The sequence below is a fragment of the Phyllostomus hastatus genome, unplaced genomic scaffold (genome assembly GCF_019186645.2).
Source record: "Phyllostomus hastatus isolate PE091 unplaced genomic scaffold, TTU_PhHast_1.1 phas_contig_551, whole genome shotgun sequence".
In the NCBI taxonomy this organism is placed as follows: Eukaryota; Metazoa; Chordata; class Mammalia; order Chiroptera; family Phyllostomidae; genus Phyllostomus; species Phyllostomus hastatus.
Genome location: NW_025333909.1, coordinates 743,163 through 765,004, shown reverse-complemented (window position 1 = coordinate 765,004; position 21,842 = coordinate 743,163). Strand labels below are relative to the sequence as shown.

The 21,842-nt window shown below is 35.9% G+C and overlaps 1 protein-coding gene across 1 annotated transcript in view; it reads right to left on the bottom strand.

The window, feature by feature from the left end:
- Window positions 1–21,842, bottom strand: part of TEX11 (testis expressed 11) — a 111,017-nt gene that overhangs the window by 18,861 nt on the left and 70,314 nt on the right. The window contains exons 17-23 of the mRNA XM_045847378.1: window positions 16,004–16,128; window positions 12,941–13,026; window positions 10,203–10,259; window positions 6,878–6,918; window positions 5,645–5,731; window positions 4,035–4,105; window positions 2,488–2,604 (exon numbers count right to left, since the gene is read on the bottom strand). Of these exons, the coding sequence (XP_045703334.1) occupies window positions 2,488–2,604; window positions 4,035–4,105; window positions 5,645–5,731; window positions 6,878–6,918; window positions 10,203–10,259; window positions 12,941–13,026; window positions 16,004–16,128 (584 nt within the window). The remainder of the gene's footprint in view (window positions 1–2,487; window positions 2,605–4,034; window positions 4,106–5,644; window positions 5,732–6,877; window positions 6,919–10,202; window positions 10,260–12,940; window positions 13,027–16,003; window positions 16,129–21,842) is intronic.

Sequence of the window (21,842 nt, the reverse complement as noted above, 5' to 3'; positions counted from 1 at the left end):
GAGTTACCATATGGCCAAGCAATTCCACTTCTAGGTATATATACTCAAGAGAAATGAAAACACATGTCCACACAGAATTTGGACATGCAGCATTATTCATAATATCTGAACACTCGAAAAACCTCAGTACCCATCAATGAATGAGTGGTCAAACAAACTGTGATGAATTCATACGATGCAATATTATTCAGCCATTAAAAAGAAATGAAGTATTGATCCAACCTACAACATAGAGAACCTAAAAAACATTACTGAAAAATTATAAAAGTGGCCAGTTATAAAAGACTATAAATAGTATGATGACATTTGCATGAAATATCCAAAAATCAATAGACAGAAAGTAGATGGTTGTTTACAGCTGGTGATAGGGATGGAAAGTCACTGCTAATTGGTTAGGGATTTTTATAGTGAAGGAAAAGTTCTAAAATTAGATTGTGTTGACAGTTGCACAACTCTGTCAATATTCTGAAAAACATTAAATTGTATACTTTAAATGAGTGAATTATAAGGTATATGAATTTTAGCACAATAAGCCTGTTAAAAAATATTCTAGAACAGGGGTCAGGATACTTTTCTGTAAAAGGCCACACAGTAAATATTTTAGGTTTTCCTAGCCACATAAACTCTCGTGTATTTTTCTGTATTTTAATTTATAACCTTTTACAAATGTAAAAACCATTCTTAACTCTCAGGGTATAGAAAAACAGTCCACAGGCCTGATTTGGCCAGTTAGCAATAAGTTATCCACCCCTGTTCTAGGAAAAAGATGTGGTTCCTTGATAAATTCCACTTACTACACTTGTATACTTTTTAAAGCATCCTTCACTTCCCCTGACCTCATGCTCTAGAGAGTAGAGACAATGTTGATAAGATTATGAAGGATATCTGTAGTCCTTCATTATCCGTTTATTTAAAAATATTTCAATTTATGAGGACTTAGAGAATAAGGAAATGTATTTGTAGAATTCAACAAGTCCTCATTAGAGAGACAGAGCATCATTCATAGGGACTGAATTTAGATGGTAAAAGGCAGAAGTGCATCTTCAATTATCTACATAGATATCCTTTCAAAGGCAAAGAAAGTTAGTTACATAAGGGTTACTAAGTTAGAGAGTTCTTATGAAACATAAGGGTGTGTAAGAGAAAGAACAGGAAGAAAAAAGAATAGCTGTTAGAAACAAAGGAAATAATTAAGAATAGTGCTTAAGAGTTTGTGAAATTGCTCTCAGGTCAATTTGGTCTCTATTCACTGAGACAAAAATTTAACAAAGTTAGGACTACTAACTTAAAAGGAAAACTTTTTAAAAAAGTTAAAAGCACAATGCAAAAACAAGATGCTATAATTATTCTTTAGTAAGGCATAAAAATGTTATCGAAAATAAAATTGCATTTGCCCTTGCTTGTTAAGAAGCAAAAATGGTTTGTTTTTTTTTATTTTGCTCTGGGCCACACAGATTCTTTTCTCATTTTGTACAATGTAAAGATTTTTAAAAAGAGGACACTTTGCTCCTTACAGATGAGGACTTTGTCTTCTTGACCCCCAGGACTTAGCAGAGTGCTTGGTGCTCATATGATTTTTGAGTTGTACTCAGTAAGGGAAGAGAAAGGAAAGAAAATGCGTCAGCAGAGATCTGTGAGAGTTTGTTGCAGACCTGAAGAATCCTATGAAAAAAGAGATTAATGGAAGGAAGTGAATAACCAGCAAGAAGGATGTACATCAAGCAGAGGAAAAAAGAAAGAAGCTGATAAATATGTGAAATTGGGAAGGTTTTTCCCCCCTAGAGAAGAGAAAAATGGTAGGTATCTAGACCTTAAAATCATACAAAAAACACTAGCGGTCGAACTTGGAGATAATTTTCATAGCTTGAAAGGAAGGTGGTAAAGAACTACAGGCAAACTGATACTCTGGTGTATGGGAGACTGAGATGTTGACGCTGGTATCTCCCCAAGAGGGTAAAGTTTAAGAAGCTCAGAGTGAAATTCAGGCAAAGGTAGGAATTCTGTCTTTTTGTTAAAATTGAGTTAATGATAACGTATTTAAAGACATGGGCCAAAAAAAGCAAATGCAATTGAGTGAATAACAACAGGCCACGTAAATAATTTCAGATGGCTTATCAAAGTTCTGGGAGTAGACGAATTCTTCCTTAGAAAATATGTGAAAGGAAGCAAGAGAAGAAACTCCTATGGACCACATATGATCACAGGGAGATGATGAAGACAGAGAATATTTAAAAGGAGATTCAGAAAGAGTGGTCCATGGGAAGGGGCATTTTAGACAGACATTCAATCCTTTTGAAAGAAGAGGCCAAGCCAAAGGTAACCTTTCCGTAGGAAGGAATTAGCCATTATAAACCTTTGCAAATCAAGATGCTTGCTGGAAGGGAAGAAAGAATTCTCTAAAGAGAATCAAAAGAACTGCATCAGGGAAGGCAAACGTACCAAACAGTACACTGAACTCTTTTGTCTTATTTGAAGGTTACACATTACCTGTTCAAAAGATGTTAGAGCGCGTCTCGCTTGCTCCAGATCAACTGAAGTTGCCATCAGTAAGCATGTTTTCTGTGAAATCATAACTACTTCATCAGAAGGACAAAACAGGGACAGCTGGTAAGAAATAACCAAAACACCAATGAATAGTGAGAATTCTGCCAGGTGAACACAAACAAGCAGAATGAAAATCAGCAATATTCTGTCTGAATGAGAAAATTCAGCTGGCAAAGCACATCTCACCTTACAAATGATATAGACTATAACATTAATTTATGGTTTCAATTTTATATTACTTTCCGTTGTTTTTTAAGCACCTTTCTAGAGATAAATGTTTCATTTCTTCACAGTTTTCCTAGCCTTCCCCATGACAAGTACTATCCTTTCGGCCCTGTATTTCTATCTAGTGATCTACTTCTTGGTTTATGTTGTAATTTCTAAGTTGTTTTCCCTCCTGGCAAATAGATTTCCCCTTTGCACTGAATAGAGCTGAAATTAGTACATATATTGTCATGGCTGAAAGAGACAATGCCAAATCTTGACAGGCATTAGACATAACCTCATCACTAAAACTTGTTCTCTAGCTTTGGGGGAAAAATACTCCCTGCTTTGTATTAAAATAAAACTCTGGGCCACTTGGGATTTCCACATGGAATCCTACTTGTGCTATCACAAATGTCGAAATGAAAAGTAATTTATTTCACTTAAATTAATTAAAATTATACCTAAACTTCCAAAGACTATTTCTTAATCTTTCCAAATGTTTAGTGATTATAACCATCACCATCACTGAATTAATAGCATTTCAAGATACCCAGTCTCTCTCAGTATCAGGTTACTGGTATAGAAGATGAGGCAGTGGTGCTAGATTATCTCTATAGTTCTTTTCAGTTTCAAAACTCTTACCATTTAATCTATCTCACTATATCAAACTGTATTTTCCTGAATGTGTGAACAATATTCTTTAGCCCTTCTCCTTTTATTTTTCATGAATACTATATTGGTTTTCTTTCTGGCATTTAACCTTTACCTTGGAGGCTAACGACTATGTACAAATGCTTATAATTACAAAACAAGCTCACAAATCTTTACACACAGAACCTGCTCTAGGAAAAATTATGAAGTAGGCCCAGGCTTCTCAGCATCCTTTTTACTCCCTGTTGTCCCCAGATACCTATTCTATATTCCTCTAGACTTACACCCATAAACCTTCTTAATGTTGATAACTGATCATTTTTTAGAGGATTCCCCCTCTTAAAGATGGTTATATTTTAATATAGGCCTCAGGGAGACTGAAATTCTTTCAAAGGCAAGGAAGTAAGTCTCTTATGGTAGAACTTCAGGCTCCATGATGGTTGTTAATGATGGCGAGACCTGAGTCATGTTCTCACATTATACCCTATAGGGTTCACATTCTCTCTAGGTCATGCCTGCTTAGACATGTATCAAGTGTTCCTACATTAAAGCCAATCCCACTCTATATTTAGCCATAATGGTTATATCCTTGTTGTGTTACATTCATGAGATAGTTATCAGAAGAGACTCACCTTGTAAGAAAGCATGAAAAATTCTCTCATTATCACTGGCTCTTGATTGGATTGCACAGCCAAATTCCAAGCTAAAAGTTAACGTGAAATAATATGGTTACGGAGATCTACTCTTTAATATGTACTATTACCAGGGTTAAAATAAAGCTAACTGCAGCTTTTAGAGAAAATTTTCCAGGTAAATTTAGAAACTTCTACTACTTCCAATCTTCAATTCTAGGCCAATGACCAATGGAAGTAGTGCTTTCAGAAAAAAATGGAGGGCCCTGGCTGGTGTAGCTCAATGGATTGACTGCTGGCCTGCAAATCAAAGCGTCACTGGTTCGATTCCCAGTCAGGGCACATGCCTGGGCTGTAGGCCAAGTCCCCCATGGAGGAGCAGTGAGAGGCAGCCACACATTGCTGTTTCTCTCCTTCTCTATCTCTCTCCCTTCCCCTCTGTCTAAAAGTAAATAAATAAAATCTTTTAAAAATTGGAGGATATACAATAAATTCTTAGCACAAATCCATCTAAAAAAAATGAGGCTCACCAAGGAGCTCAGCAATTGGCATTGGTGAAAAGAAGTTAAAATTTAGCAAAGAACATGGTATACTACAAGCAAGGGTTGAAGAAAACTGCTGTAAAGTTTGACATCGTCCACAGAGCAGTGGAAGACCCCATTAGGCAATGTTTAGCATGATCTTCACCTTGACATTTCAAAATGAAAATTCATTAAAAAAAGTATTGGAAAGTAACTTTTCAAACTTTCGCAGAATGAAAATCAGTAAACCTTTATTTGCGTAAGTTTCTCAGAAGCCAGACTGCTGTATTTATTCCCCTTTCTCCTACATTAGAGCCCCAGTAAACTCCATAAAGCAGAAAAAGGTCCATGTAGAATCGGTCCACTTTGTGATATTACTGCTGAATTGCTCCTGTTTACTTATTACTGTAGTATCTGCCTCCACAAAATTAATAATTGTACAGATTGATGGATTTTCACAAAGTGAATATATATCCATGTAACCAATACAGATCAAGAACAATCTTGATCTTAACCAGACACCCAGAAGCAACCCCATCAACCCTCTTCAAAGTTCAACTCCCCTCAGGGGTAAACACTACCCTGAGTTCTAACATCATAAGTTAGTTTTGCCTATTGTTATTTTTTTACCATAAACAGAATCATACAATATGTACTCAATGCCTAGCTTCTTTGAGTACATACATTATGTACTCAACACTATGTAAGATTCATCCATATTGTTGCATATAGTTTATTTTGATGAATCATGTTCAGAGCTAAATTGGGCATTCTAGACCAGGTTTAGGAGCATAACCTTGGAGATGTGCAGTTATAATTCATCATTTTATGTTTAGACCCATTTTTATAGAAAAGGAAGAAAACTAATATTGATTGAGTGAATACCTATGATGTTCCAGGTACATACAATGTTTCACTAATAATCCTGCAAAGTATATATAATTGTTCTCATCTTATAAATAATTAACCTGAGGTTAAGCAGGTTACCCTTGTACCCATAGATACAAACGAAAGAGCTAGCATTTGAATCCACGTCTGTTGACTCTACTGCCCCACAATGTTGCCCACAGCCATAGAATTTTCTTTTACCTGTTTTTCTAAACCAGTGAGCTTCACTAATCCTTGCTTCTGAGATTGAAGTTCTTGTAACAGAAGCCTGGGAAAATTTCACGAGTGCTGCATGAAACAAGAAAATTTGATATGAAGGTCTTTTACTCTAGCAAAGTTGTTAATCCTGCTTTAAAAACAGTGGAACATGAGTTTGAATTTAGAGAGTTCTTTCTGTGTGCACGCGCGCACAGTGGTGCATACCAAAAGCAACTAAAGTGACAAAAAGCATTACCAAGCTCCAAGAGGCTGCTAATTCAAACTTTGAGGAACAAACACGTCTATGGAGAGATTTATAATTTTAATTAAAGCAATCAGTCACCACCTGAGGTAGAAAGATATGATTTGCATGTAAGGAAATAAAGAATTGGAACAATCATATAGTGTACACAATAAAAACAAAGTTAGAAAGAAAACTGAAGTGGAGAGTGAGAATTGGAAGATTATCGATAGGCCGGTATAATATTTACTGAGCTCCCACCACAAGCACGTTACAGAACCAAGAACATGATGCCATCAGAAAGCATTTACTACACACTCACACGCCCTTCTGAGAGACAAGGGTACCAACCAGCAGAGTCATTCTCTTTTGAAAAGCTTTGGTTTCTAAACCACCTTGCCACATTTAACACCTTGCTGACAGGTATCTGAGGTATAAAATCGAACTACTGCAATAGAGTTTCTAAGAGGTGGAAATGGTATGTTTTGAACATAAGGAAACAGGTATGTGAGCAGCCGATGTGGGAAGACCTGGTAGGCAAAAGGGAGACACCACGTAAGAAAGCATGGAGTTGGAAAAAGAATGAGATGGAGCTAGAAGTGTAGCTTGAATGAAGTAGACAGAGGAATTACTAGTAGGCAGGGGAGATAACATAGACTCGGGTAGAGAGAGGGATGGCTTCAAAATGACAATAAGCGATCTGAATTTGACTCAGAGGACATGAACACTAGCAGGGGAGGAAGGGAGGAAATGCTCTTCACACACATTGGAATAGAAACAAGCTGAACCACATTTGGAGATGAATGGTGGGGACGACAAACTTCTCTTTGCTGTGAAAAAGGAAACCAAGGTAGACAGACTGCTGTGACCAGTGTTAACAAAAGCATGAAACTTAACTAACACATGAAGTTTGAGTCAGTGTGCTCAACGTAATCAGAGAATTTAACAGAGGATAGAGGCAAGATGAAGGACTGAAAATGGCAGGAGATACTTACCTATGTTCAAGGCACCCAAAAGTCTTTCAATTTCCTTTCTTCTAAAAAATAAAGAAAAAAGTATTTTTTTACTGTTCCAAGGCTTTACTATAGAAAAGTACCACAGTGAGATCCTATTTGTGCCTGAGAGCTGTGCAAAAGTGCAAAATTGTGAAGTTCACTGTTCAAACCTCCAACATGTCATTTCAATACTATTTCCCCCACCACGGAATCCTGTTTCTTATCCGCAGTGCCCTCTTGATTTTTCTCTCTTCTTCTACACCTACTTTCAGCAAAGAATTTCAGTGACTGATAAGGTTGTACATGACAGGGTCATAGAATATAATAGTAGATAGTGATCGTTGTGATTTTCAAGTGTTTTTTTTTTTTTTTGGAAAAGGGGAAATTAAAACCTTTGTTTCAAAGAAAACTTTATAAAAGTCTAATATACTTTTATAAAGTCTAAGTATATTAGAAGAGATCAAAGCATAGCTGGCTCTGGTTAAACTAGTGGTGGATGGATGGAGGCCTAGAGCCTCAGCTTCCTGAAAGTCCGAGTCCGTACCCTGGAATTCTCAGGGTTCTGAGGAATCTAGTTTAAAAACCACTTGTCCCGCCCAGAGAAAACAGATCTGGAAATAGGGGATGATGTGTCCAAAGTCATAAAAATAATGACAATGTCAAGACTAGTACCCAGGCCTCTTGACTGCCAGTCAAGCTTCTTTAAGGGGTATATAATTTTTAACAGAGGAAAACGTTCCACTTAAAGGAATGTATATGGAAGTATTGGCAAATTCAATAAAGAAAGGTTAAAGGAAGCAGAGTAGAGCATACTATAAGACTGGCTTCATCAGGAGAAGGTCTAGTATTATACAATAAATACTGTTCTTCAAGAATGGTAGAGGCTTTCTCAGGGATAAAAATTAGAATTCTGGTTTACATAAAGTAACTTCTTCCAGTAAATTTTATTAATTTGAATTACAGCTGAGCTAGTTACCTTCTTTCCTATTTAATTCAGCGACCATATAAAATAATCTAGGAAGGGTCCATTAATGCAAATAAATAATGCAAATAAGTATGAGGATATGAAAAGGGGATGTGTGGTTTATTTAAGAGACAAAGTACTTTTAAAATTTTAGCACACAAATTTATTAATACTTAGGTACATACTGCTAATTAAAAAAACAGGATTTTGAGAAGAGAAAGAAACTTTAGTCATTATAAAGTTCAGCTTTTCACTAATTAACAGATGAAGAAAATACAGCTTAGAGAACTAAATAAGTTGCTATTGCCTAAGGTAAACCAGAAGTTAGGGAAACAGCTGAAACTAGAATTCAATTCTCTGTCTCTTCCCATTGAATTAAGCTTTTAAAAAAAGTTAGTATAATCAATTTGTTAAATCAGGTCCTGACCTCTACCTGAAATCACTGCTAGCAAATGTTCTTTCTTACTATATTTTTGGAAAACAATAAGGGTATAAATTCTTCTGCAATTTAAGTTTATCATTAATTCAAACAGGAGCCCTTTCCTTTCCCCCGTCTCCAAACTGGTTTCAATCAGTGGGATTTGACAGTATGCTACAATTACATGGGCTATGAAGCATCTTGTAAGTCTAGTGATAAAGATCTTCTTTTAAAGAATCAATATTCAGTAATTTAAAAAAATTGAGTGTCTATTATGTGTCAAATACTACCCGAGGTTCCAGGTAAATACAAATATTCCTAGCCTTCTAGGAGCTCTTACAATCTAGTAATTATCAAGGTTAGTCTCTCAGTTTCCTTTTTTTATTTTTTAACCTTTTAAATTGAATTTACTAAGTGACATTGGTTAATACAATTATATAGGTTTCCTGTTTACAATTCTATAATATATCATCTGCATATTGTATTCTGTGCTCACCACCTCAAGTCAAGTTTCCTTCCATCACTGTTTATCCTCTAATACCCCCTTCTACCTCTCCTCACCCCCCTTTCCCTCTGGTCATCACCATACTGCTGTGTCTGTAAGTGTTGTTTTTTTGCTTAATCCCTTCACCTTTTCACCCAGCCCCCCAACTCCCCTCCCCTCTGATAGCTGTTAGTCTTTTCTCTGTATCTATGAGTCTGTTTCTATTTTGTTCATCTAACTTTTTTTGCATAAAATTTGAAAGATACTTATATGTTAATATACATGTGAATTCCCACATATCCATCATTCAACTTCAATAATTATTAACTCATCATCGATCTTACTTCAATGATGTGCTCCACCCACTCCTTCTCCTCCCATATTATTTTGGAGCAAATTCCAGACATTACACCATTTCATCCATAAATATTTTAGGATATGTCTTTAACAGCCAAGGATTTTTTAAAAGAAATTTAACCACAAAACCATTATATGCCTAAAAATTAATAATTTCTTAATATAATTATTTGGTCATTATTCAAATTTCCAATTGTCTCAATATCTTTTGTTGTTGTTCTTGATTGAGTTGCCTTGTAATGGATTCACAGGGCATGTGAAGAGGTAAAATTTTTATCATACATGCTTGGGTAAAATTTGTATTATGAAAACACTTGTCATCAATGCAATATTATCTCAGTCACAGATATTTCCCAAACAATTTTGCTGAAAATTATATTGTCTCCAGGTACAAATGTATAAAGCAAAAGGGAAGTAGAGGTACACAAAAAAGCAGAATTCTGTCTGATTAGAGAATGTAGAGATGGTAATTGTTCTCTGAAAGCTGTAACCAATCAAGGCCTTGAATAGAGTTTTCCTTCAAATCATTAGGCTGTAGTGAATTTTGTGAATGGAAAATATCAGTGACCCAATTCTTCCACAAACTGTTAATTTCTTAATATCTTATGCCATGGAAACTATGAGCAGAGACGTATTTGAATACTCTCAGCTGAGCTGATAGAGGATCAGCATCAGAATGAACAAGCCAACAAGGTCATATGTTTCTGTGGGAAAAAGTAAGGGGTATATCAATATTTAAGTCTCCTCTTAAGAAAGAAGGAAACAGATGCAATATCATAATGAAATCATAGCTAACATTGTTGAGGGCTTAGTAAGTGCCTGGTACTCTTCTTCTAAATGTTTTACAATTTATTCATCCAGTTATCACAGCAGCCCCACAGAGTAGGCGCTACTATTATTCCCTTTGTACGGATGGGGACACAAGCCGAGGCCACACATCTAATAAGTGGCAGAGCCAGGATATAAAGCTAGAAGACTAGCCCCACAGCCTATATAGATCTTATCCACTGTACTATACCTCTCTCGATATAAAGTTTCTATTGAAAGCTACTACTATGATTTTTCTAATGATGAATACATTGCTTCCATTGAAAGAACTTACTGGTTTGCAGATTCCTGCTCATCAGAAACTTTTGGAGCAATAAGACGGCACAAGCACCTGTATGATAAAGTAATATACAGCGATACTTAGGAAGAGACATGTGAAAGAATACATACCAAATTATTAACCTTGATTACCCCAGGAGGCAGAAAGGAGATTAATTCTATTTTACTTATGGAACTTTGTATTGTTTTTAATGGTTGTAATGAAAATATACCAATTTGTAATTTTGGAAGGGTAAATTAGATAAAATAATTTAAGAACAAAAGCAATGTTTATGACAAATTCCAAATTGTTCCACAGTATATATCATTGTTCCAAATCACCCGCTAGAACATCAAGTATCATATGCGAACAGTGTTCATGTGTTTTTCTTCCCATAAAGGAACCTGGAACGGCATTTGGGTTCCACATAAACTAGGATAACTATTCTTTGAACAAATCTGGCAGTGCAATGGTACATGGACAAAATAATGTCAGTTTGTAAAGTTTCAAACCCTAAAAATCTTTTTAAAAAGCTTTTCTTTATTTTTAGAGAGAGGGGAAGGGAGGGAGAAAGAGAAGGAGAGAAACAGAAATGTGGGAGAAATACTGATCAGCTGCCTCTCACAGGTCCCCAACCAAGGACCTGGTGTGCAACATAGGCATGCGCCCTGACCAGGAATCGAACCGTTGTCCTTTTGGTTCACAGGTGGGCACTCAGTCTTCTGAGCCATGCCAACCAGGGCCAAACCCTAAAAATCTTTCAAAAATACCATCTATCCTGAATGATTTTAGATATTTATCTGACTGAAGGAATGCAAGTTATCTCAAGACACCTTCTGATACTTGTATTTCTGGGACTCCACTTTCCTTTGGCACCATGGCCTCAAGTAGCCCTTCTGCTTTCCAATTTTTCCCGCTGGCATATTCTCAGTCACATCACTTTCCTAACCTCACTTTCCTCTGCCTCACTATTGTAGAAGTTCTCTTTTAACAAACCATTTTCCCTCATAAAGAGAAAAATCAGGGGGAAAATCAGGTTCAACAGTTATCTTTTTTTAAATCCTTACCCGAGAACATCTTTTCATTGTTTTTAGAGAAAAAAGTAGGCTCAGAGGTAGAGATAGAGAGAGACAGAGACAGACAGAGAGAGAAAGAAACATATCTAGGTTGAACCCCCAACCTATGTTCCCTGACTGGGAATCAAACCCACAACCTTTCAGTGTATGAGACAACACTCCAATCAACTGAGCCACACCAGCCAGGGATTTTTTTTTTTTAATTAAGCATCCCTATCAAATTTCTGATGGTATTTTTTTTACAGGAATAGAAAATCCTAAAATTTCTATGGAACTACAAAAGACCCCAAGTAGCCAAAGCAATCTTGAGAAACAGCAAAGCTGAAGGGATCACTCATCCTGACTTAAAGTTATACTACAAAGCTATAGTAATCAGCATGGTACTAGCATAAAAATAGTCATATAGACCAAGGTAATAAAATAAGAGAGTCCAGAAATAAATCCACGTATACACAATCAGCTAATATTGGACAAGGGAGCCAAGAATACTGAATAGACGAAAGACAGTTTTGTTTTGTTTTGTTTTTCAATAAATGGTGTTGGGAAAACTGGATATTCACATGCAAAAAAAAGGAAACTGGGTCCCATATCTTATATTACTCTCAAAAAATTAACTTGAAATGGACTAAAGACTTAAATATAAGACCTGAAACCACAAAACCCCTAGAAGAAAACACAGGAAAAGAGTTCCTTGACAATGATTTTTTGGATATGGCACCCAAAGCATAAACAAAAAAAGCACAAATCAATAAGTAGGACTACATCAAACTAAAAAGCTTCTATATAGCAAAAAAGAAAAAATATCAACAAAATGAAAATGCAACCTACAGAATGGGAGAAAATATTTGCAAACCATGTATCTGATAAGGGTAAATATCCACAACATATAAGAAACTTATATGCCTTGACTAGTGTGGCTCAGTGGGTTAGGCATCATCCCACAAACCAAAAGGTCACTGGTTCAATTCCCAGTCAGGGAACATGCCTGGGTTGCAGGCCAGGTCCCCAGTTGGAGGTGTGTGAGAGACAACCTACTGACTGATGTTTCTCTCACACACTGATGTTTCTTTCCCTCTCTCCCCTCTCTCTAAAAAGAAATAAATCTTTAAATAAAGAAACTCATATGACTCAATAGCAAAACAAAGGCACAAAAACCCAATCAATCTGATTTTCAAATGGGCAAAGGACCTGAATAGACATTTTTCTAAAGAAGACACAGATGGCCAAGTGGTACACGAAAAGATGCTCAACATCACTAATCATCAGAGAAATGCAAATCAAAACCACAGTGAGATATCTCCTCACACCTGTTAGAATGGCTATCACAAAAAATATAAGTGCTAAGTGTTTGTGAGGATGTGAAAAAAAAGGGGAACTTTTGCACTGTTAGTGGGATTATAAATTGGTACAGCCACTACAGAAAGCAGTAAGGAGGTTTCTCAAAAATTAAAAACATAACTAGCACATGAGACAGCAGTCTCCACTTCTGGTTATATATCCGAACGAAAGGCAATCACTGCCTTGAGGAGATAATCTGCGCTCTCATGTTCACTGCAGCATTATTCACAGCAGTCAAGATATGAAAACAATCTAAGTGTCTGGATGAACAGATAAAGAAAATGTGGTATGCACACATGCAGGAAATCCTTTGCTATCTATAGGATATAAATTACTTACTTGATAGCTGTCAGGACTTGTTCTGTGTCTTCTGAACATACGGCTAAATATTCCAAAGCCTTTTCTCCAGCATCTTGTTGTCCATTCTAAAAAGGACAAAATAGAGTATGTTAAATTACATCTCAAAGTCATGTTTACAAAATGTTATCTATATTCCTGCCCGTTAAGAACAAGAAAAAGATAGCAATTTGCTCATTTTGTATTCTCAAAAGAAGCCCTGCAAGATGGTAGAATGAAGATATGGCTCATTGACAGAAACAGAAGAGGTTCGTATTGGTGTCAGAAACCCACTCTTCCCTATACAGAAACACTTAAGAGCCTTGCCAACCTTGCTGTACTTGGTACCTTACCTTGGGGACTCTGTACTGGCTTTCAATTCTGCCTAGAATACTCCGTCTTTACTTCCCATCCCTGCACATGTGCAAGGCTAACTGCCTTACCAATTTCAAGTCTTTGCACAAATGTCATCTTCACAATGAGACCTACCCTCACTACCCTATTTTAAATAACTCACACCAATCCAGCCCGTTCTCACTCCTGATCCTTTTTATTCTGCTCTATTTTTTATATGACCCATCAATTTCTAACATATTATACAAACTTGCTTATTTATTATCTGCTTTCCTTCTGCTTGACTGTAAGCTCCAAGAAAGCCTATCACTGTTTCATTTACTTAGTTATCCCAAGACACTAGAATAGTGCCTGGCACATAGGAGCTACTCAACAAACATTTGCCAAGTGAATGATATTCTCACTAGCATTTCAAATGCAATTTGTAAAGCAACTGTAGTGAGTGAAAACTGGATACTACACTTATTCCTTTGTGGGTATATATTCAATATCTTGGGTTTGGTCATCCATCCTCTAATTCAAACTACTTTTAGCTATTTTTTCTGACTTTTTTCTTCCTCATTAAAGCCATTTTCCTTTTCAGAAGTACAGTTCCATAATTCTTCTGCTTTCTATATCAAATATAAATTTATAAACCTTCATTTAAAAAGGTATTTGCCTTTGACTTCCCCACTACCAAATTTCTCTCATTTCCTCTTTCCCATCCTACACAAACATATCCTGTACCTGCATCTGCCAAATATTTTCCCCCTCTAAGAGTTCTGTTACCCTGTTTTATTAAGACATAGATCATTCAAACCATATTTAGTAACTACTATGGGTGAGATATTGGGCTAGGTGCTAAAAATATGGTCCTCAAAGATTTCATAAGTTAATTTGGATAGACAAGCCATGCATGAGCAATATAAGGCCGTAACTAGCATATACGTTACAAATTACTGAAATTCAGAATAGCAAGAGAACATGAAAATGGAATTGATTTGGGAAGTCTCCATAGTAGAGGGAAAGCTTAGGTTGAGCTTTGAAAAGGGTAGCATTTAAATAAGCAAGAACACTTTTTTTTTTTTGAGTTATACAGAATCTCTGTATTCTTTTTTTTTAAGATTCTATTTTATTTTTTATTTTATTTTTTTTTAGAGAGGGAAGGGAGGGAGAGGGAGAGAGAGAGAGAGACAGAGAGAGACAGAGAGAGAGACAGAGAGAAACATCAATGTGGGGTTGCTGGGGGTCATGGCCTGCAACCTAGGCATGTACCCTGACTGGGAATCGAACCTGCGACACTTTGGTTCACAGCCTGTGCTCAATCCACTGAGCTACGGCAGCTAGGGCAAGAACACTTTTTAAAAGATGGTATAAACAAGACATGTAAAAAGGAATGTGATTGGCCTGTTTGAAAGACACTATGTTTGGTTGGAGTGATAGAGGGCTTATGTCTCCACCATCCTAGATCTTGTGGCTAATGTAATGGTAGCTTATATTATTATGATACATGGACGTAGATGTGAACAAAACCAACCCCATCTTTATGTCCCAGATTTCATTTGAAGTTTCATGCTGTGATCTTTGACCAACATCATTGCTCTTAAAAAGCATATCAAAGCCTTCTAATTGATGGTTATCTGTATTCCTTAAAACATAGCCATAAACATTGTCGTTATAATACCCAGAATGGCATCAAATGAGATAAATATCAAAGTGGCAATAGTATCAATTATAAACAATCATCTGTCAGCAGACCACTAGGGGATATGACCCGTGGCACTACTGCATTTTGTCCCTTTGTTCTGTCAGCCACTAGCACCAAAGTTATATTATAAAACTGTAACAGGGGTCTGGTAGTGGTGAATAATCTGTGCACAATAGCTGGGTCATCTGCTCCACTCTGACCCAATCTTCCCATGAGTAAACTGCTTTATAATAAGTTCTGTTGTATTCTATGGGGTTGCCTGCTTCATTTTTCAGTTTTAAGATACCTTCTCACTCACCCCAGCACTGAACATATGATGATGACATAGGGGAGTAACATGAGATGAAGCAGAAGAAATAGCTGCTGTGGCCAGGATGTATGTGTGTTAATAATAACATAATTACTATATATGTAGACCAAGCTTCAAATCACATTTTTAGCTACCTTCTCAGTTAATTTCCACAATTCTGTAGGTATTACCTTTATTTTTCACAAATGATGAAATTAAGAATCTAGTCCATCATTGGGTCTAAGAGCTCCACAGTTGCTATGATGCTTTTCCTAATCCTATATATTACTAAGGACTAGAATTCTGTGAGTGAAAACCAGGGTGCAAATACTTATTACTTCTGAAGCAAAAGTGCTTTGTGGTCAAGAACTGAAGAGGTCCATAGAAATTTAAACTGGTTTTATTTTTTTCAAATTGATGAGAAAAATAAATTTCTTAATAGATAACCACTGTATTTGTTTGCATGACATAGCATTTTAAATTGAGTGTTTCTTTCTAAACTTAATGTTTTGTTATATTTATTTTTTCTGTAGTCTTAAGCACAAACCTGTTACCTCATTTTGTTTCATTTACAGTGTAAAGAAATGAAGAGAAATAAAACAATTCTGCAATCAAGCTTGTTGTGAAAATATGAGACCAAATAGTAAAAGGAGTAAGCACAGGTCTCTCTTGTGCCTAAACTGTCTCTCAAAATGAAAAACAGGTAAAAATTTCATAAATGATACATAAGAGTTACCTCTAGAGCAAACTGGGCAGCTAAGCCTAAAAGTTTGCCATGTAAATGAGCATCCGTAAATAAGTCAGTCTCTCCTATCTCATCAGATATTAGTGTATTCTTGAAAGCAGTAATTGCTTCCAGAGCTGAAAAACAAGAAAACAATTCAAAACATCAGATACTCTTATAAAAGATAATAGTTATCAATGGTTAATTATATCACAATGACTTTGGAACACATTTTATGAGCACTAATATCTTTAAAATATTAATTTTCATAGTCATCTAAACTGCTAAACTTTCAAGGAGGACTTAAATGTCAGAAAAATGCCCAACTGAACAATTCACCTCTGTGAATTTATCTCATAGATATATATGCAAAAGCAAGCAAAAACATACAAATATGTTCATCCAGCAATATTCATAAGAGTAAAATATGGAAGCAACCTAAATCCCACCAACAATGGATAGGCTAAATGCATTTTGGTATATCCATAAAATGGAATATAATATAGAATGAAGTAAAATAAATGAATGATAGTATTATATTCCATTATGTCTTAAAGGTAGACTATGATAAGTCAAATATATGTAGTAAAGACAGCATGGATAGACCTGGAGACTATTATGCTAAGTGAAATAAGTCAGTCAGTGAAAGAGGATCTCACTAATATGCAGAATCTAATGAACAAAATAAACTAATTAACAGAGACTTCCAGCCAAACTGGAGGCGTAGCTAGACACACTGTGCTTCTTCACACAACCAAAAGAAGGACAACAACAAATTTAAAAACAAAAACAACTAGAAATGACAGAAATTGAACTGTATGGAAGTCCAACAACCATGAACTTAAAGAAAAAACATTCATCCAGACCGGTAGGAGGGGCAGAGAGGACTCGGGGCAAGGTGGTGTCTGGTGGACCCAGGTGGGAAAGGCGGTGGCTGGCAGAGCGAACGGTCCCACATCTGTGTGCAGATAAACCATGAGGAACAACCAGGGAGCAAGAGAAACAGTGCAACCTATGGTCCCAGCGTGGGAAATAAAGCCTCAAAGCTCTGACTGAAAAATCCTGTGAGGGTTGAAGCAGCAGGAGAAACTCCCAGCCTCACAGGAGAGTTCATTGGAGAGACCCACAGGGCCCTAAAACATAAACAAACCCACCTACCCAGGAATCAGCACCAGTAAGGACCAATTTGCTTGTGGGTAGCAGGGGAAGTGACTAAAATCCAGCAGAGAGCCAAGCAAGCACCATTATTCTCTCAGACCCCTCCCCCACACATAGCGTCACAATGTAGTGACGTGATTGCCCCGCCCTAGTGAACACCTAAGGCTCTGCCCCTTAATACATAACAGGTGTGCCAAGACAAAAAAAAAACATGGCCCAAATGAAAGAACAGATCAAAGCTTCAGAAAAAATACAACTTAGCAATGAAGAGATAACCAATCTATAAGATGCAGAGTTCAAAACACTAGTAATCAGAATGTTCACAGAATTCGTTAAGTATGGTCACAAAATAGAGGAAAAAAATGAAGGGTATGAAAAGTGAAGTAAAGGAAAATGTACAAGGAACCAATAGTGATGGGAAGAGAACTGGGACTCAAATCAACAGTTTGGAGCAGAAGGAAGAAAGAAACATTGAACCAGAACAGAATGAGGAAACAAGAACTCAAAAATATGAGGAGAGGCTTAGGAACTTCCCGGACAACTTTAAACGTTCCAACATCCGAATCACAGGAATGCCAGAAGGAGAAGAGGAAGAGCAGGAAATTGAAAACTTATTTGAAAACATAATGAAGGAGAACTTCCCCAATCTGGTGAAGGAAATAGACTTCCAGGAAGTCCAGGAAGCTCACAGAGTCCTAAAGAAGTTGGACCCAAGGAAGAACACACCAAGGCACATCATAATTACATTACCCAAGATTAAAGATAAGGAGAGAATCTTAAAAGCAGCAAGAGAAAAGGAGACAGTTACCTACAAAGGACTTCCCACCAGACTATTCAGCTGATTTCTCAAAAGAGACCTTGCAGGCAAGAAGGGGCTAGAAAGAAGTATTCCAAGTCATGAAAGGCCAAGGACCTCCATCTAAGATTGCTCTATCCAGCAAAGCTTTCATTTAGAATGCAAGGACAGATAAAGTGCTTCTCAGATAAGGCCAAGTTAAAGGATTTCATCATCACCAAGCCCTTATTATATGAAATGTTAAAGGGACTTATCTAAGAAAAAGAAGATAAAAATATGAATAGTAAAATGACAACAAACTCACAACTATTAACAAATGAACCTAACTAAGCAAACAACTAGAACAGGAACAGAACCATAGAAATGGAGATCACATGAGGGTTATCAGTGGGGGAGTGGGAGGGAAAAAGAGGGGGAAAAGGTACAGGGAATAAGCATAAATGGTAGGTAGGAGGTAGGGACTGTATGAAATAAAGTGAAGGGATTAGCAAAGAACTTATATGTATGACCCACAGACACAGACAACTGTGTGGTGATGGTCAGAAAAATGGGGGGATGGGGACATCTATAGTACTGCAAATAGAAATAAAGGTAAATAAATAAAAATAACGAAACAAAAAATTATAGCTAATAAGCCAAAATAAGAAAAATATAATCATAAAAATTCAATTCATCCACAAGAAGACAGAAAAAGGTAAAAGTAAAATGGCATCAAAGAGCAGATGGGACAAATAGACAAATCACATCATGTTAAATTTAAACCCAATTATATCAATAATCACATTAAATATAATGGTCTAGATGACCCAATTAAAAGACAAAGTAAGGATTAAAGAAAACAAATTTCAACTATATGCTATCTACAAGAAGCACACTTTGTTTTTTTGTTTGCTTATTTTTTATTGTATTTTTCCATTACCATTTATCCCCCTTATACCCTCTTCCAACTCCCACCCACCCCTCTGCCTGCAACCACCACACTGTTGTTCGTGTCCATGAGTTTTTTCTTTTTTGTTTGATCCTGCCACCCTCAACTGCCCTGCCCAGACCTGTTAGCCTGCTCCCTGTGAATCTATCTCTACTTTGCTTGTCAGTTCAGTTTGTTGTTTATTAGATTCCACATATGAGTGAAATCATATGGTATTTGCCTTTCTCTGACTGGCTTTTTCACTTAGCATAATACTCTCCAGGTCCATCCATACTGTTGCAAAGGGTAGATTTTCTTTTTTTACAGCGAGTAGTATTCCATTGTGTAACTGTACCATAGCTCTTTTATCCACTCATCTACTGATGGACGAAAAACACACTTTAAATCTAAAGATAAAACTGGTTAAAAGAAAAAGGATAGGATAAAAAATACTGTTAAAGGTACTAAAAAGAAAGCTGGAGAGTTATATTAATATCAGACAAAATAAATTCCAGAGCAAAGAATATTAACAGTGATAGAAGATTATTTCACGATGCTAAAAGAATCAATTTATTATGAGGGCATAGCAATCTTAAATATTTATGTACCCAGTAACAAAATTTCAAAACATGAGAAGCAAAAACTGATTGAACTGCAAGGAGAAATGAACAAATCCACAACTATAGTTCAAGATTTCAAAACTCTCCTTCAATAATTAATAGAACAAATGGAAACTCAGCAAAGATATAGTACATTTAACAATATTAATCAACTTGACCATCACTAGCCATCAGAGAGATGCAAATTAAAACCACATTGAGATATCACTTCACGCCAGTCAGAATGTCCATCATAAACAAATCAACAAACAGTAAGTGCTAGAAAAGGGAACCCTAGTGCACTGTTAGTGGGAATATAGACTGGTGCACCCACTGTGGAAAACAGTATGGAATTTCATAAAAAGAAAAAAACAAACCAGAACTAAAAATGAAACTGCTTTTTGACCCAGCGATTCCGCTCCCAAATCTAAAAAAGAATATATTATGAGCAAGTGTTTATTCCAAGAGTGTAGGTTTGTTTAACAGTTGAAAAGCAATGTAACTGATCATATTAAGAAACTTAAAATATTGATTACTTCAGTCGATGCAGAAAAATCATATGATCAAACTCAACATTCATTCCCATTAAAAAAAAAAAAAAACAACTAAACCAACTCCCAGAAAACTGGAAATAGAAGGGAACTTCCTCAACCTGACAAAAGGTATCTGTGAAAAGCCTATACCTAACATCATATAACTTCATAGATAAAGACTCAATAAATACCTTCCCTCTCAGCCAAGGATGTCTGTTCTCACCAATTTTACTCAACGCTGAACGGGAGATATTAACAAATACAATAAAACCAAAAAAAAAATTGTACCCAGATTAGACAAGAACAAGAAAGATTATTTTTATACACAGATACCATGATCATCTCAGTAGAAAAATCTGAGAGAATATACAAGTAAGCTACTGGAACTAGTAAGTGAATTTAGCAAATTGGTAAGATATAAGGTCAATATATAAAATCATTTGTATTTCTACATAGTAGCAATGAGCAATCAGAAACTAAAGTTTTTTATGATGCTATCCCAAATAGCATAAAATATTATATTCTTAGGAAGAAATCTGACAAAAGATGCACAAGACCTATACACTGAAAGAAGAGATCTCTGAGAGAAATTAAAGATTTAAATAAATGGAGTTTTATAACTAGTTCATGGATTGGAACATGACAATTCTCTCCAAACCAATATATAGGTTCAGTATGATCCCATTCCATAGTGTTTTGTAGAAATTGAAAAACTAATTATAAAATTCAGAGAGATATACAAAAGACTTAGTATAGCCAAAATAATTTGAAAGACAAAAACAAAGTTGAAGGACTAACACTGCATGATTTCAAATTTATTACATAACTATAGTAATCAATACAGTGTGGGAATGATGTAAATGTGGACGAATAGTTTAACAGAACAGAATGAAGAGTCCAGAAAGAGACCCATACACATACGGTAAGTGATTTTTCAAGAAAGGTGCAAATGCAATTCTGTTCAGAAAGGATAGTTTTAAAATAAATGATGCTGGAATGACTGGACAGATATATGTAAAAGAATGAACTTGAATCCGTACCTTAAATTGAATAAAAAATTAATGCAAAATGAATCACAGACCTAACCCTATTCTTGAACCTAAAAGGATAAAGGAAGGCCTTCTTAGACAAGAAAAAGCTAAAGGAGTTCATCACCACCAAATCAGTATTACATGAAATGTTAAAGGGTCTTCTTCAAGAAGATAAAAGAGATTAAAAATATGAACCATGAGTGGCAATAAATATATATCTATCAACAATTACTTGAAATGCAAAAGGATTATATGCTCCAATCAAAAAGTATAGGGGTGGCTGAATGGATAACAAAACAAGACCCTTACATGGGCCGTCTATAAGAGACTCACTTCAGATGGAAAGACACATAGACTGAAAGCAGAGGGATGGAAAGAAAACAAAACAAAAAGCTGGGTAGAAATACTTAGTCCAAACAAAACAGACTTTAAAGAAAGGCTACAAAAAGATACAAAGAGGGACCTAGCAATTCCTTTTTTGGAAATCCCAAAACACTAAATTGAAAAGACATATACATCCACATTGTCATTGCCAACATTATTTACATTAGCCAAGATATGGAAGCAGCCTAAGTGTCCATCAATATATGAACTAATAAAGAAGTGCTGCATGTATAAAATGGAATATGACTCAGCCATAAAAAATAATGAAATCCTGTCATCTGCAGTGACATGGATGGACCTAGAGGGTATTTTGCTAAGTTAAATAAGTCAGAGAAAGATAAATACCATGATTTCATTTATATGTGGAATCTAAAAAACAAAATAAACAAGTAGAACAGAAACAGACTCATAGATACAAGAACATTTTGATGGTTGCCAGATGG